General features: G+C 37.3%; 1 protein-coding gene across 2 annotated transcripts in view; it reads right to left on the bottom strand.

Moving 5' to 3' along the window:
- The window catches only part of RNGTT (RNA guanylyltransferase and 5'-phosphatase), a 171378-nt gene that overhangs the window by 55900 nt on the left and 97191 nt on the right, over window positions 1-18287 (bottom strand). For both annotated transcript variants that reach the window (XM_039729316.1, XM_039729324.1), the window contains one exon: window positions 7756-7856. In XM_039729316.1, the coding sequence (XP_039585250.1) occupies window positions 7756-7856 (101 nt within the window). The remainder of the gene's footprint in view (window positions 1-7755; window positions 7857-18287) is intronic.

The raw sequence follows: 18287 nt of genomic DNA, 5'->3' as shown, positions 1-18287 counted from the left end.
CAAAGCAAAGGCTGCAGTGTGTACCCTCAGCCTTTTTGTATCTTTTCCACTGTCTAGCGCTGCACCAGCACCACACCATTTCCTTAAGTCTTCCTCCCATTAACAAGGTACCTACAGACATCAGTGCATCAGACATTAGCTTCAACTCCAGTGTAGTTTTGGCTTTCCTGCATCTTTGTCTTTACACCCAAACACTGTTTTTATATTCTTCATGGAGGTCTGTCACTATTTACAGATTCCATACATATCATTGTTCGGGTGAGTTCACTTAGGAATTCCCCATTCAAGCAAGCTGTACCTGCTTGCCATACCTGCTTGTCTTCCTGCACAGGGAAGAGTACATCCTTGTGCATTTGAGGAAGCTGTTCTTGAAGATCAACCAGCTGTCCTGAGCCTCTCTGCAGTTCAAAGGGACCTGACGTGGGATACCACCTCTATTACGTGAAAATGCCAAAGCCAACTATTCTGAAGTCCAATAGAGCTTCTTCACTGTCTGCTCCTCACTCCTCTCAGATTCCACCACCTTACAGTAGTTTAGTTGGGGGTGACATCAGCCCTCCATTTCCACATTCACAAGTAGCAAAGAATCTAAGGTACATCCACAAATAGGAATAAATATCTATCCAAATGTAAATTAGAAGATAGAAATACACGGGAGGCATGAAAATTTTGAAGATGTGGTATTTGGGAGCTTTTCTTCATCTCACTCAGGAGATAGAAATGGATCTTAACAGAGTGGATAATCATGATGATAACTGGCACAAGCAACTGGAAAGACTACTTTAAGGCAGCAGCTATTTCAAGAAAAGGGAACAGGGTACCTAAAACATATGAGACTACATTTACATTCCAATTTGCTAGCATATAGATAATTTTAGGATGATATGAGGCAAAGCTTTTAAAATCTGGAGAAATGAGTAGCTGAAGTAGAATAATTATCTGACAGATGGAGATTGCCCAAGACTGCCACTTGAACATATAAAAAGATGAGTCTGACTTCATTTTTGAAATACAACATTAGAAATTCCGAGAGCATCCTGAGTATTAGTTGTGGAAAGTACAAGATTTTGTTCAGTGTACCAGAGTATAAATAAATGTTAGATTCAAAGCTTTACTTTGAAAATAGTTTTTTAAGCCTGAAGCTTTACAAGATTTTAAGTATCCTCATAAAAGCAATACAGCATAGATATTTGCTAAAATGTCTGTCTACCAGTTTCCTTTGCAATGCCAATGTTGCAGCTGCACATGCACATTTCTACCATGGTGGCATTTGGGCTTCCCCTTCCTGTGCCACTGCATTGCTCTTTCTACACATTACATCCTCTTTGATCTGTTGGCACAACCATGCCCCTACATTTCCTCTTCAGAAGGTCAACTCTAGTAACAGCTGAATGCCTGAAGGTAACAGCTAATCAAATTATTCCTTTACTTTCACTTGAAACTCTCACATTTCCACAAAAAGTAAGCAATTCCAAAGCACGCATGCTTCCTTTAACAACAGTACAGCCATAAACACACTTAACACATTCAAACCAGCACTCAGACTGCTGCCATCCTCACATGGCACAGCTTCGGCTCTGTTTGCAACATCTTGTTCTTATTTGTTCCATTATCCATTTGCTGTACAACTTCATTTGCATTCTGCCTTGTAACTCCACTGTACCCAACAGCAATGCAGCCCCAACACTGACTGTGGTCATTGGAGTCATAGGGAACATGGGATTACTATTTTTATCAGCAGGGTATTACTCGTAAAAGCCCCTTTCTGTGATGCATGGAACATATAAGAATGAGTCTGTGCTCTTTGACAATGGACATTCTGCAAATGGGTGAGAAGGCAAAGATTTCACAACCCAAAATAACAACTCCAGTATCATGTAAAAGTGGGAATGGGAAGAGAGGAAGGAGCACCAACACCCAGGCCACACAAACTATCCCTTCAGTTCTGCTATCTTAGCTGATTCAATTAACTCATATGACTTTTCAGCCAATTTTTTTTTAAAGCAGAACAGTGAGAAAGACCAGCTTATAAAAAGGACAGAAACATAGCTATATGAGAGCAAATCAAGAATATCACAGCCCTTTTGATCCACTTGCAGGTCTTCTTCTCCCCCAGTCCTTTTCCAGAAACACAGCTATATGAGAGCAAATCAAGAATATCACAGCCAGGTCTTCTTCTCCCCCAAGTCCTTTTTAGTTTATAAAACAAAAAGGAAAACACCACTTCTAAAAAAAAACAAAAAAGAAAGAAAAAAGAAGACATCCACTTGTCTGTACTCATGGTATCTATATCTGGTTGTTGATTTGTAATTTCCGGTGGATCCAAGGATATCCCCACTATCCTTGAATGTATTGTATTTTATCTTCCATTTCTTATTACTTGTTATTATCATGTTATTATCTTGTCTAAGCTAAACAGAACTTTGCCTAAACACTGTTTGGGGTTTTCCCCAGATAGTCTACATAATAATGGATACAATAAAAAAAATTACAAACTTAACACTAATAAATAGTTTAAATAGTTCATGTCTACTTCAAATTACTAATTTTTTTTAGAGGAGTACAACTTCAAAGATGACTAAAATCCTTGATGGTTTTTATCTAGTACTTCAGGGTACTACATAAAATTTATATTATATTGTGATTTGAAATGGTAACAAATTGACCCAGTAAGATATTAATTCAAAGCAAATAAAGCAAAAAATTTGCTTGTAATTTGATTTTAGCAGTCTGATACAGATAAAATTAAAGGGATTTGCACAGGCTAATTAAAAATCTGTAAAAGGAAGCATGGACATTTAAGAAATGCTGGTTATGGAAGCTACCAGAAATATGGTACTATGTGACATTTTCAGTTGATACTTGTGACATTTAAGCAAGACTCAGAGTTACTGTGGGGTTTTTTGGCTTTTTAAGTAATATTCATACAGCTAAACATTTTGAGAAAAAGCATCCCCACTATTTAAAAGCAGTCTTCCCTGCAATATAAGTGAGAATCTGCACATAGCAAATAAATATCCTTCACATTCTCTACTTTTAAGGTTATTTAAATTATAGATCATTGGGAAAAGCAGGTAATGTGCTTAAGACTCTCTTATTTTTTCATGACCATCATAATAATTTAGGAAAACACAAGGTATATGTCAGACCATTGTTCTAATAAACCTGAAATTAAAGAGAAGTGCTGGGAAGCAGGTCTGCCTTTTTAAAACACATGGTTTTAGGGCTTTTCAGTTCAACTGCTTGTTTCACAAGAGACAAACAATAAAGTACTCTCTTTAGCTGATTTAATGAGTTGCAGGGGTTTTGTGTTAGAGGGTTTTGAGTTTTTTTTTTTAAACTAACTACATTGATGTAATGAGAAGAGATTGAGGGAGAGCACAAGCTGAAATTCTTGCAAACACAACACAAAAAGAGTTAATCTAACCATCATCCTAATGCTTGGGAAGGCTAGACTATGATAATACACAGGAGACAATTACCAAGGCTCAGCTGATAAGATGTAACTCACTAAGGTGCAATAATGCAATTTCTTTCAAATATGTGCACTGAACAGGAGTGTCAGTATTAGGTCACTGAGGTTACAGAAACCCTGCCTTTTTCTGGGATGCAATAGTATCTTCTTTCTTTATATTCTTTGTCATGCAGTCTTCATCTTTATCAGGCTTATTCTAAAAGTACTTCCCAGATTTTAAGACCAATTCTTTTTAATTCAATGACAAAACTCCCTCCAATATCAAGAGTGAAACAACTGAAGCCCAGATAAAAGTGATTGGTCATTCATCCGTAACGGGACTACATCTGGGTGAAACAGCAGCTATTTTGCAGTTAACACTTCTATTGCAAACTGATCTATGGATGGAAATGCTCAACTCAAAACACAGGGGAATTTACATAGATGGAAAATAATCACACTGACTAAAATCTGGCAAACTCCCCAGAGGTAACTCCCTTATTCAGATGAAAAATGCACAAGATTGTTTACAATTGTTCAGGATCTCAATTACATATGCTATCTAAAAGACATGTCCAACAGCTGACAGAACTCTAATCTCATGCTACTGAATAAATAATCCTCCTATATGGGTTTTTGTTCACTATTTGAGTGAGTAGGGAACTATAAATGCAAGGGCTGTGTGGTTGTAGCTTTGTGATTTGGTTCAGTTTGTAGCACTGCTGCTTGGGCTGTAAACTGTGATAAGATCACACACAACTGCAGCACAGGTTTAGTTATGTCCGCATTTCAAGATTTAAAGACGAATCTATAAATGAGAACAGAGAACTTGGAAATTACAGACAATCCCTGTTCACATTGTTTCAAGCTGTTATGTATTTGAGATCAATATTTTAACTTGGGCTCCTTATCTGTCTGTAAGACATCAATACAAAGGCACACCTTCTATTTCTGTAAATGTTGTTTGCCTGTGTCAAAACAACATGCAACTTCTGTAAATTCTGTACCAGTACTTCAGCCACATCTGTAGTATTTTGCTGTCAAATGCTCAACAGATTCACTGGCTGAATGGCAGATCCCAGAGGGTTGTGATCAGTGCCACAGGCTCTAGTTGGAAGCCTGTCACTAGTGTTGTTCCCCAAGGTTCAGCAGTGGGCCCAGTATTGTTTAATTTACTCCTCCATGTCTTGGATGGAGGAGCAGAGGCCTCCTCACAAAGTTCTCTGATGACCCAAAGCTGGTGGAGTAGCTCATAGCCCAGAGGGCTCTGCAGCCCTTCAGAAGAACCCCAAGAGGCTGGAGAGAGGGGCAGAGAGGAGCTTTCTAAAATTTGTCAAAGGGAATTGTGCACAGTACTGCATGTGGGAAGGAATAACCCCATGTGCCACTACAGGCTGAGGGCTGATCTGCTGGAAACCACCTCTGCATAGAAGCAGACCTGGTGTTTCTGCTGGAGTACAAGCTGTCCATGAGCCAGCAGTGCCCTTGTGGCCAAGAAGGCCAATGGTATCCTGGGGTGCATTAGGAACAGCATTGCCAGGAGGCCAGGGGAGGTGATCCTGCCCCTTTACTCTGCCCTGGTGAGGCCACATCAGGAGTGCTGTGCCCAGTTCTGGACTCCTCAGAATGAGAGAGACCTGGCACTGCTTGAGCAGGTCCAATGCAGGGCAACAAGCATGACTGAGAGACTGGAAAGGAAAGGCTGAGGAAGCTGGGCCTGTTCAGTCTGGAGAAGAGAAGACTGAGAGGTGTCCTCTTCAATGTCTGTAGGTATCTAAAGGGAGATATCAGAGGCTGGAGCCAGGCTTTTCCTGGTGATGCCAAGCAATAGGACAAGAGACAATGGGCTGAAACTGATGCACAGGGGGTTCCATCTGAACAAGAGGAAGAACTTTACTGTGTGAGCAACTAAGCACTGGAATGGACTGCCCAGAGAGATTGTGGAGTCTCTTCACTGGACATATCCAGGAACCATCTGGATGCAATCCTGTGCCATGAGCTCTAGGATGACTGCTTGAGCAGGGAGGTTGGACCAGATAACCAACTCACTGTGGTCCCCTCCCAACCTTACCCATTCTGTAGTGCTGTAATTCCTTTTTGGATTACTGAAGAAGAAAATTTTCTTTACCTAAAAAGTTGAAACCAGCATCAATGCTTGCTTTTAATCTCAGTGTGGTGGGGGAAGCAGGAAGCCCAGTGTTGTCACATTAGAACTGCAGTAATGGTATGCTCAGTTCATCAAATCAAACAGAATTTTAGTTAGTGCTGATAACTCAAGAACTGTCTTTATACAGTCTAAAGTTAAAGATTCTTCTTTTAAACCTCAGGGCAACAATTTCAAAACCTGTTTTATTCCAGAGTTTCTTCAAATTACTTTAGATTTTACCCAAAGTAACAACTGAAGCAGACAAACCATGAGTATTTCATTCACAGTTTGTGTTTCATTGAGCAGAAGCTACTGTTTCATAGGACAGTATTTAAGATAAATACCTCTCTCCCAAAAGTGCTAAGTTATTATTTTCTGCCCCATCCTTCATTAAATTTTATTTTTGTTGGATGAATGCATTTAGTAGCAGTCAATTGTCATGTGTGATGGAGTAAAACTTACCTGGAAGAACTGTACTTTATTTATCTGATATGAAATATCAGATTTCTAGGATTTTCTATATGCATGTGAGAGCAGCATAAACACTGATATATTTAACTATTACATTATTTACAGAGTAATTCAGGTAGTTATTTCCATAATACAAGAACTTCTCTCATTTTCACATAGCTGAAATATGATAGAACTTTTCTATATGTTAAAGTTACTTCAATTCCACAATGGAGCAGCCATTCTTTAATAATTTGCTGTTAACTACTATTAACTTTTTAGAAATAGATCCTTTGCTGGCTCATATTTTATAACCTTTTCATGTTCCAATCAAATAATCTAAGATGTAACATATTAAACATAACACAACAGCACTGACAATTTGGTATCTGAAATCAGAGAAAACTAATCAACCAATACTCCTTTATTAATGGGAAATTAAAAATGAGTTGCATTTTGTTTCTGAATCACATGATGGTACTGTACATGTGTAAACTCCAGCAGAAGTCATAAGAATACTCCTATAAAAATAACCTTCCTATCAAATAATCAGCAGTTTTTAAAAGAACTTTTACATAAATCTTTCATATTACATTATCATGTGACTTAAATAAACTGCAAACAAACATAAAATGTTGTAATCAGCTGATTATCTGAAGTAAAATGAAGTATTTCTGTGTATTCTCTGAAATAGTTGTTGTCACTGAAGTCACTGCATTTTCAAACACAAAAATTTGAACAGGCAATTCCAATCTCATGAAACACTGAGAACTTATCAGTTGAGTATATTTTGCATAAAAACCCCATATCCCTAAGATTCTCTCTATTCACCAAATGTTTACAGTAATGTGACATGCAGATGTCTAAAAGTTAAATGGGCCATTATTAGAACCCTGGAATATGCAAGCAATATCTGAATTAATTGTTTCATCATATTGAGTTGCCTGTGGCACCAAGAAAAAGAAAAGCTAAATGTCAGTATTTCACACCATCAATTGAAATGAGCCCCAGATGTTAAAACACCAAGCAACCTAAAAATCATTAATTTCATTCTAACCAAAAACTTTTCTAAAGCAAGCTTAATCCCCTCCCCAGCACAACTAAACATGGAAATAACCCCTATTTAATATGTGCAGTGACTGAACTAGGCAAAGAGCAAGACCAATGTAAAGATTTTCATGTCTTCTGCCATTAAAACTCACTGGGTTTGATTAAGATTTCAACGGTTTTAAAGACAATACCAAAAAATCCAATACCAATTTTACTTGTTTACTAACAAGTAAAAATGTCAGGCTTTGTTTTTCTCTAAGAAAACAAGTACTGTTTGTCATTGTGCACAATTCTAAAGTAGAAGAAAGCTTCAGTTGTTATTGTTTTGTCTAAAATCAATGAAAAACTGTTTTAGGAATTTAAGCTAATACAGCCAGCCTACTCTCAAAAACATACTGCCAAATCCAAATGGGACTTTTTTCCAGAAATTTGAAGAAACTTAATTTAAGAATGAATAAATTCATAATATAAACATCTGCCATTGTTTTCAGTACAACACTAATTAGAACAGTTGCTTATATTTTGGATGAACAAGTTCTAGAGAATATAGAAAGGCTTAGCCCCAGGAAGTGTCAAGAAATACCAGAGGACAGATTAACTGCTAAGGGACATTCACATGAGTGCTACAGATTTAAAAAGGGAAGAGATTACATACCCCTCTCCACCAATTCTTGTTATCTTTAGACGAAAATCAACTGAGTTCAGGCTGGGTGGCTTCCATTTCAAAATATCATCACATCGACCAGGCTTGTATTTCTGAAGTAAATTAAAATGCAGTTTAATTATGCTTATTGGCTTTCACTGGTTTTAAAAGTAACAATTCAGCCTTTCAGACTCTATTAGCTGTCTCTAATGAATAACAATAGTTAGTGACTGAAACAACGAATACCATTACCATGGAGGTAGTTGTGCTTCACTACTTTGCTTCTCCCTTTTAAAACTGCTTAGCACTGTAGCTCTGCCTTTGCATATAATAAAAAGCTGAGAATGGTAATAAAAATTAGCATATTTCATTATCTCTCTCTGGCTAGTGGAAAATTTCAGGAAAGAAAATAAGCACAGAAAGAGACAAAAACACTCATAGGACATACAGAAAAGACAAATTTAAAGTAATCTCAACATTTTTGAACTATTTTATGAATGACATTTTTGTTATCTGTTGGCTGACAAAACATGAAAAAGGCAAAAGCCACCATACTGCCAGCTCTCAGAAAGACTCATCAGACACATGTTCTTTCATAGCAAAGCAATTTAAATTATGTAAAGATTAAAGAACATCATGATATACCAGAACATAAAAAAGAGAGCATCTCTTGCTAAAGAGAGAGAGGGTACACATTTGAACCACAAGTTGAAAGGAACAATTTCCTCTTAAATTAGAGCTTTAGTTTCTCACAGCCTCTGCTATTATTCGCTTTCATTTACTAAACTGCCATTTTGTTCATCCTCACCTATCAGTGAGAGTTAACTTGTTGACCCCTTCCTTACCAAATACCTTTCACAGCAATGGAGAAAATATGAGTTAACATGAATAGGGCAAAAGTAAAAGAATAATTTGCAGATGCACAGAATGAGAAAAATTTACTTCTTTATTTATATACAGTGAGAAAATTTAAGCAATTTTATGTGAAAAATAAAACTAATCAAGAATGTCCACTATCTTTTGGTAACAGAAGAGTCATCAGCATCATACTGCACTCCTGCTGTGCAAAATATTTTCAAAATACAGACTTTACTAATGATAAACCTAATAGTTCTAGATCTAAAACGACAAAAGCAAATGAATGTTCTGCTTTCTGATGGAAGAATGTAAAGTTACTCCTTCCAAAACAAATGCAGAGTACCTTACCTACCATTTCTTGATGAAAACATGGCCATTAATTCTTAATGATGCAAAAAGGATGGACCAACCTCTCTAAGTCACAGCACTGAAATTCTGAGGAAAAGCTACATCTGATCTATATAAAAACCTTCCTCACTAGAGCTTTTACATCCTGACTCTGACAACAGCCAACAGCACGTGCTCAGGGAAGATGAAAAGCAAGGCAATTATATATGATATTTTCTATTACTACTCCTTGAGAAACGATCCATTTTGAAGCTCAGAGACTTCCTGATGTGGACATGATTCAAATGTGATTCCTACATATTTAGTTATTTTCAGTTTCTCTGCATGAACTTAAATAGCCCCCCAGTAAGATCATGTAAACCCCCATCAGCTGTAAAAGCCCACAGCACAATCTTTCATGCACAGTCTGATTACCTTGCAGGAATAAAACCACTACCTTTTGTGTTTTTTGAACAAGTTTTTGTTGTTTTTGAAGACTTGAACTTCCCAGGGATCATAGCAGAAGAGAAGCTTAACAATCAAACCCCATTGTTTCCATGCACATCATAATTTCATTTGCCTCCATATGCACAGAAATGCACTCAGCCCAGAGGCAATCATTTTATATGTACTGCTACAATTTTTTTCCACTTACATTACTCTGCATTTATCTACATAAAAGTTTATGCACTCTTTTATCACTCAGCCACCCAGTCTTGCAAGAGCTTAGTATAATTCTCCACATTTAGGACCAGCCTTGGCTGATCAATCAAGAAAACATCACTGAATGGTTCACCCAATTTTCATACTTGCTTACACGCAGTACAGGTGGCTCCCTTTCCTGGGGAGGACTGAACAATATCCCATCCCTTCAATCCTACTTTATAACCAATTAGATGTCTCTGCAAGAACCTTTTAAGTCTCACATTACTTTAGTTTCTTCAAGAAAATTTTGACAATAGGCTTTCTGAAAATCTTAAGAAAAGCCACGTGATCCTTACTTAAATGCATTTTGAACCCTTTGTTGGAGAGGCATAACCTTCCTTTCAAAAAGGTATGTAATTTTCACCAACTATATAAATCATGTTCACCCAGATGCCAACGGCTATATTCCTTATTGTTTTGATTCCAAGATACCAAGCTTACATGACTTATTTCTTCCCTGATCTTCCACGATACCTGTCCCCATCTCTGTTTTGTTGGTTTTTTTTTTTTTAATTGGTATTATATTTTCTACCTTACAAGCTTAGGTACTAATGTAGATTTTTCACATAGGATCTACTATCCAATTTTTTTAAGTTCTTTTTCCTAGACTGACAAGTTACATGCTCCTAAAAGTTAGTAAGAAACCAAGTTCACAAGAGACAGGAACAATTATTCCAAGATCAGTAATGAAAAGCAATGTTTTGACACAATCTATCTGCATACCTGTAATTACACTGTGTGATCCACAATTTTGACTCAAGTTTAAAATTAACTGGCTGGCTTACTTGAAGGGAATGGGGGAGGATTTGCTCACTAAGATGGAGATATTTTCTTTACCTTGAGAACCAGCATAGTGTGAGACAAGACTCAAATAAACATTTTATTAATAAAAAACAAAATCTCTAGCACACCTCAAGTTAGTCAAAGATATCTCACTTAAAAAGCAATAACAATAAATATACCCTTTTATATACTTTTGACTATTACATTTAGTTTTGACCACTGTCAAACAACAGTCTTCTCACTTCACAGCAATTTGTTGATACCAAACACCTGGTAAAGGCAACAGGTAAATTACAGCTATCTTTCAAAGTTACAAAGCCTTAGTTAAGCCATCAGAATTCAATTTACACAGCTCTTCCCTGTCCTCCCCCAACTTCTGTTACTATGAAAAAGAGAAATTCACAGAAGTCTTGCTCAAAAGGAGAATTCATTCGAAGGCCATATTAATAATCCCTAAGAAAGAGATTAATTTTTAACAGGTGAGTTCCACATACATAAGACAGCACTAGTAAGTTATTGAGTTTGAATACTAAGGGCTAAATCAAATTCTTTAAATATGAGCTGAAGCCAAACAAGAATTTTGCTTGTTAAATATATGGAAACTTCACCTTAGATGAATCACTGCATACTGCAGACCTGTTCTGCATGAAGTTACTCTTTATTTTAATTCCAAACCAAAATGTGAAGCAATCTGTTTGAGATCGAACTACACCCTAGCATTTTAAATATAGCATTCATAGCAATGATATCCTCATCACCACTCCCCAACAAATATCTATGTACACGACTACTTCTAAAACATATCAGATCCCCTGTCATCTCAAATACAAGTTCATGCTTCAATCTGAAACCTGTCAACCTAGTCTAAGCACAAAAATTAGAACTCCAAAAAGGTACATTGACAAATCAGAAACTATCTCAAATAGCTTTAAAGGATTGGACTAGGTGGCCTCCTGAAGTCCCTTCCAATCTAAATTACTCTGCAAAACTGTGTCTCTCTTTGCTTGCTTATTCTTTTAGCAGCCATATTGGATGCATTTTAGTTTCCAAAACCAACTAACATTCACAATAAATGCCCTGGTTGGTCCTGTTTACTATATTTCAGTTGCAATAGCGCAGCAGCTCTCCTGCATGCAAACTGGATTCCATCAATGTAACACCAAATTTGAAGTTTCCCTTCAGGACACACCTAATGCCCTTCACACCAAAGTACAGACACCAGAGGCCAAGGCAAAGCTATTCCATTGCATTGCTACCTTGCACCTATGGAGGACAAGCAAAACTGAGCTGTAAAGGTATCCTGCAGCATCCTGAACTGCTGCTTCAAAGAAATAATGGTATCAGTGCCTTCAGTTGGCTATGAATCCTGAGCTCTCCAATTTTTACATTTTTTTACATCTTTTTTACATCCACTCACCATGTACCCAACATTTCTTCTATCTTTTCAATAGTAGCAGTAGTCATTGTATGAATGCCCTATCTTCTGTGGCCATTCTCTCCTGGCAAAACCTCGTGCCCTTCTTGCTTTCATGAAGAGGATGAAGATCAGGGACAACAGACGTGTCAGAAGTAGCATCACAAATGTGACCCTACTATGGGAATCTTCAACTTCACGCAAGAAAACAATAATGACCCTAAAACTCGGGTGCACATCCAATGCCCTGGGATGAAGAATCATCACTGAAGACAGCTCAACAAAAAGCACATCCTCTGGCATCCCTCTTAGGCTGCTAAATCATTGATTTCTCACCTCAAACTCAATTCCAAAGGCTCAAGTGGGTCTAGTCAAACTACTAAGAGGGTTTTGTTAGACCCTTGTTAGAACCATTTTAGCACTGCAGGGTACAGTTATGGGTTGCTGGTCATGTTGAACCTCAATCCCCTGTCCTGGCCCAGAGTACTAAGTCTGGTTCCCTGCTTCCTCCACAGATGCCCAAAGAGGGGTCCACTCTTTTCTCATCTCCCATCACATCAAGAGAAAGGCTTGCCCTGAAAGCCTCAGGTTCTGTTAGTTTAACTTTTGCTGACACATTTCTTGTCAGCTGCAGATAGCCTCACACACAGATTTGGGATTTGCCTAAAGCCATGTGTCAGCATTTGCATTCAGTGGATGGCACAGCAGAAAGCTGAAACTCTAGACAGTGGAGATATCAGAGGCCCATAAGGAGGATAAAGTTTAACTCCAAATAGCTGCTTCCACATGGGATAGATGTTTCTGCTTAGTATTTTGTAGGAGGAAGAGCGGGGTTAGTTTCTGGGACTGCATTCTGGGCAGACAGTCTGGGGTGTGGGGGGGTGTTGACTCACCATGAAGACACCCACCTGGAAGGCTGAATGACTTCAGCCTGAAGTCTAGCAAAACAAATGGTTTCTCCTAGCGACTGAAAAGGAAGAGGTGGTGGGAAGATCAAGAGAGAAGTTCGTGTCTTATCAAGAAGAGGAAAAGAAGGTTTCCTTTACAAGGGTGGATTTCTCACTATCCTGCGAAGTCTAACCAGCCAGCTCTACCTCCCATAACCCTTCTTAAATACCATCCTCCTGAAGTGCAAGCAGCAGCTAACACAGGCCACCTTACATTTCCCCTCCTTCGTATCTTCCCTCGCTCCTTCCAAACAACAGGAAGCCAGCAAATTACCCAGCTCTTCCTTTTCTCCTAAGTGGCACAGAGCTGCTGCTTGTCAGCTCTAATTTCTCCTCAGTAAACTGGTCAGACCTAGTCCTGCAAAGTATCCAAAGGCTGCAAAGCTGGCAGCTGCAGACAGACACCAAATTAGAAAGAAAGCTAAAATAAAGGGCATGGAAAGCTCAGGGAAGGTCTGTTTGCATTGTATGCTTGCCCAAGAGGTATGAAATGTTGAGTACCTTTGAGGAGTGACAGCAGAGCAGGTGCAAGGAGATGGGATTAACCAAGACTGGGAATCTACTGGAGTACTTTTAATCACTAAATGTAGTTTGCCATGTTAACTACGACAACTTATAATGACAACAAATCTGCTCCTCTTACAACACAAAACAGTGTTAAATGTTTTATCTGAAGAGCACTACTTAATTCTGAGGCCTCAATCCATACAGCAGCTGCTGGCCTGCCCAATCTAATAGCTGGCATTCAGCTGGGTAAACATAAAGATGGAATCATTATCCAACATGTGTTTTTATTTTCTTGCACTACAGACCCTGAATCATTTTAAAGAACCAAAAGGATTGATTACAATCAATCATTTCAAGCTAGACTTTATAAAAGAAATGAGCTAAAGACACTGAAGTTGCTAGCATTGTTGACAGATTATGTGAATAAACCACAACAAAGGATCAAGAAACCACAAGATCAAAGGCAACCATTGAGTCAATTGTATATTCATAGATTTTTAAGACTGGAAACCATTACTGGGCTCATTGAGTTGGCTCTGTTGCATAAAGGACAGAAAACCTTGAACAATGTTTATATCAAGCTTATAACTCCTATTCAAACTACAGTAGTGTTTATCTCAAGTTTATAATGCCCATTCAAAATACAAGACACCTTTATGAAAAATACCACATAATGAAGAAATCACAACACGTATCTTAGGGAAGTTACCACAGCCGTTTATTATAGCTGTGCTTAAAAATGCTTATTTCTACACTGAGTCTTGTCAATGCCTTGCTTTAGACTGAAGCCTGGCTCTTCATATAATTACTTCCCTTTTTAAGATAAAATGAGTAAGTCTGAGTCTCACTGCATGGATAATTTCCCCATTGGCTAACATACACATCATCATAGTGTAATTTCACAAAAGCCTTTAGAAGAGTAGGCAACAGAACTGAATCTACTATTCCAATATTCTTTTCATCGCTTACACATACAGCAGAACACAAAGTGTATTTGTGTCCTTCTGCATTGCACTGAGAGGTATTGATAACTAGCTCAAATAATTCTTTTCAGATTCATGCCTTTAGCTGGGACTTACAGCTGGAAATACAGCCCACTTTTGCCTGTATTCAAGCACCATCACAAGATCAAATGATTCACCTTAGCCTACATGACTGATTTTCAGGAAAACAGGTAAGTTTGCTGAAAAGTTCAAAATATTAATGATATTACCATAAAAATATGCAAAATCCCAACACTATTATTAAAACCCTTAAAATCTTCATGGTAATGTACTTCTTTAACTGTCACAAAAAAATAACCAAAACCAAATACAAACAAACCAAACAAAAAATAAAACAACAAAAAAAAACAAGCCAAAAGGGAAAAAAAACCCAAACACAACCAATCTAAAATCTACTAGTAAAATCTACTAGCAGTTAAACTGTGACCCTTAGGCTCCTTCAAATATTCTGCCTTCTGTCTGTTCCAGCTTCCCTTCTCAGTTCCAACTCCTTCTGTTCCTCAAAGTGCCCATACAAACAATCTACAGTCTCCCCACAGGTCCCACAGACCACCACTGTAATTCCTCATGTATTCTGTTTTCTTCGCCAGGGAAAAATCTAAGCAAAAGGGAATGTGGCACCAAAAGTTTCTTGGTCATTGATGGATAAATGCTTGTTCTTGCTTTATATTGAGCAGAACACTGGGAACTGGAAGAAAGGAATGTACCAGTCTGATCATGGGCCCACTGTACTCCCTGGCTGAGGAGCAGAAAGTCCAGCTTTTCTTACTGATGCCAGAGCCAAACCGGTTATTTGAAAAAACTGCTTTGAGAGCAGCAGGATCACCCCTAACTCACGTCCTCGGAGGTGAAGGCAACCAGTGCTGTACACTATGGCATTGATGGTGTTTGCTGGTGGTCACTGGTCATCAGCAAACCAGCTTCAGAGATTATTCATCCCACCCACAGAGAAAGCTACTTTGAATGTTGGTGGTCTAGGAGAGAAAGGAGAACAATGTCCAAGAGCAAATGCCTCCAGATTCAAACAACAGAGTGTGTGACTGACATAGAGAAAAAGTGAATAAAATTAGTGCTTTGATCTGAAATAGACATTGGAATAAACACCTAGAGAACACTTTCTACTTAGACTGAAGATCAGGCAGTAAGAGACAAATATTATTGTTCATTCTTGGACTAAACCATCATATTTACTTCTTATTTAAAATACATCAGAGCTGGCCAAACTGACAATCTGTCTTCACCAAATAAATTCCACATACCACAGAGGCAGAAAGAGAACTCTTAGAAAGTTGGAAGAATTCAGAGGCATCCAAGAAAATTCCATGAATGAATGCAATAGATGAAACTTTTGACAAATGCATTCCAGCAAGGGAAAGTCACATAACTTCCAATGAAAAAATGTGCTTTAAAAAAAACCTCTTCACTGACACTCAGTGTCTCAAAGATTAACAGGATTCTTTTGTTCTTTAAAAAACAAATGAAATGTATCAAATACTGATCTTTTTCTTGCAGAAATTGACATGATTTCTGTATAAACTGTGGAAATAGTAAAGCAGGCATTTCTTTTAATAAATGTGAGTCAACTGTTCCTGTATTTGTAAAGGAAATACAGGGAGATGTGATTTGTAAGTACTCCTAAGAGTGATCAGGCTAAGAGAAACTCCTGGATAAACTGGTACTTTCCAGACATCTGTCAGTTCTGAAAGGCATTTTCATAGTTGAGACAAAACACAATAATCTAAACACAGAATGGAAAACATGTAAGAACACAAAATGGCTGCAAACTTCATACAGCTCCAAAACACAATTCAAATGCTTTCCAATTTCATGCAGTTTGCATATGTTCTACCAAACCCTCCACCAAGCACATCCTGTGTCCAACCATGGAGAGACTGCCATGATGCCCTAACTAAAAGATGACCAAAAAAAAAAAGCTAATTCATTTCCTTTATAAAACTCTTTTAATGAAAAGAAATTAATAAATGCTGCTTTTAATGCTTAGTGTTCTAAATTACTGATGCAAACCACCTGAACAATCAAAGAGCTGCAGTCCTACTAAACATCAGCTTTTTGCCTGCTTCAGTGATTTGACCAGAATAGACACACTGAAGTCCAACAAATATTTGATCAGCTTGAAAATAAGGCTGTTAATGAATTCCAGACATTACACAAAGTAATGTTGTCACATCATTGAAAGCAAATCTGCAACAGTAACTTTAGAGACTCAGAAAGATGGAGAAAAGACAAGCTCCTTGGCTCAACTCAAATAATATAGTGCCCATGTTTAAGCCAAAAGGATGATAGAGCCAGCTCTGGAGAACAGTTTTAAATAACTCATTACTTGACAGTGAAGTCTCCATGCTGCTTTAATTCCATATAGTCAAACAAATTTGTGTTAATTCTCTCATTCCTCCACTTTAAAAATCAAAATAGGGAAAAACTAATGTCTTTTAAGATACAATCACATCTCTATTCCAGAAATTTTTCCTTTAGAAAGTTAAAGAATTAAGTAGGAATGATATTTTTTTTAATGCACTAAGACTGGTTAGATGTGAATAACTGTTTTGGAACATCTGTTTGAGAAAACGTTATTGTACCACAATTTGTCTTTCCTGAAAATGTGACTTGAAGCTGTATGAAGTAGAATGAAAGCTATTATAATCAAAATTACCTATGAAGCTTAACTGTCATACCAGACCAAGAAGCAAAACATGCACCCATTTAAATACTGTTAGATTATGTTTTATACTAAGGATTTTAACGCTTGAATGCAAATCAGGTTTAGAAGGTTAACCTGTATTGAGAAATTATTTTGTTAAAATGTTAATAGAAAACTGCTTTTTCCAAAAGTGCCTCTGATCCTCAAGCTAATGTAATATTTATATCGGACTACTTTCATAATTAGTGGGCTAAACATCTTCTCCTCTTGCACTTTAATTTAGCTTTATACCTCCAGCTTCATTAAACATCTTGTTTCATGGCTATACTAATAGCTTTTCTCAATATTCCATTAAGCAAGGAGAAAAATATGAGGACATTTTATTCATAACTAACATCATTTACATATTAATCATATTAATATCTGATAAATGTAGTTCAGATCACAGCAAAAACTCTATAGCAATCAAAACATAGCAGTCACAAAATTTTTCTCCTCCTCCCCCCAGCACATTACTAGGAGCAGAAGAAACCTATTTTTGATCATTTCTGTCCTTTCACTAGATAGAATGGTCTGCACCTAGAAACTCCAATACATGGGTTTGAAGCAAAACCAAAAAAATAAATGGCTTCAAATCACTGGCTAATGTATATGTGATCCAAAATTGATCAAATGGTGTCTGATTGTAAACTCTACTTTGGCAAATTAAGGTAACTGTTGTAGAGCTACATACTTCTACCTTTATTACAAATACTCTCCTGACCACAGTGCCTACAGTCAAAAGAATTGGTGATGGTCCATGGTTGCTAGTTAAGACATTAGATTTATATTGCTATTGATTATTTTGTAATCTTATTTTTCACCATCACTAACTTCATTTATATCTTCATTGCATGTGTGCTATATAAGTCCTCTGAAAAAATAATGCAATAAAAACAACACTCAAGATACTTCAATTGGTCTTCCACTGATGTATTTCATTCTATACTGCACTTTCCATCACTAAGTTAAACTGAGATGGCCTCAGCATGTAGCAACAGTGTAAACTGCCACCAGGAACTGTTATATTTGCTTCTCCAGATGAAATTTTGTTTCAAATTCAGTTTCACAACTAATTAACAGCCTTAACCAGAAATTAATACAATGGAAAAGGCCATATCTATGTAAATTTTTCTCTGCCATACATGGTTAATTTCTACTTGTCTAGAAACACACATAATCAAGGCCAGAGCTAAGAAGCTAAATGGCTTAAAACAACTGTCCATAAACTGTTGGGAGAACCAAGATAAAATAGAACCACCCCTGGCTCACTCCTTTACTGGTTTTTCTTTGTCTCTCTT

The sequence above is a fragment of the Passer montanus genome, unplaced genomic scaffold (genome assembly GCF_014805655.1).
Source record: "Passer montanus isolate IOZ18808 unplaced genomic scaffold, ASM1480565v1 scaffold11, whole genome shotgun sequence".
In the NCBI taxonomy this organism is placed as follows: domain Eukaryota; kingdom Metazoa; phylum Chordata; class Aves; order Passeriformes; family Passeridae; genus Passer; species Passer montanus.
The sequence above is the reverse complement of the archived record's forward strand: the minus strand, read 5'-3'. Positions and strand labels throughout refer to the sequence as shown.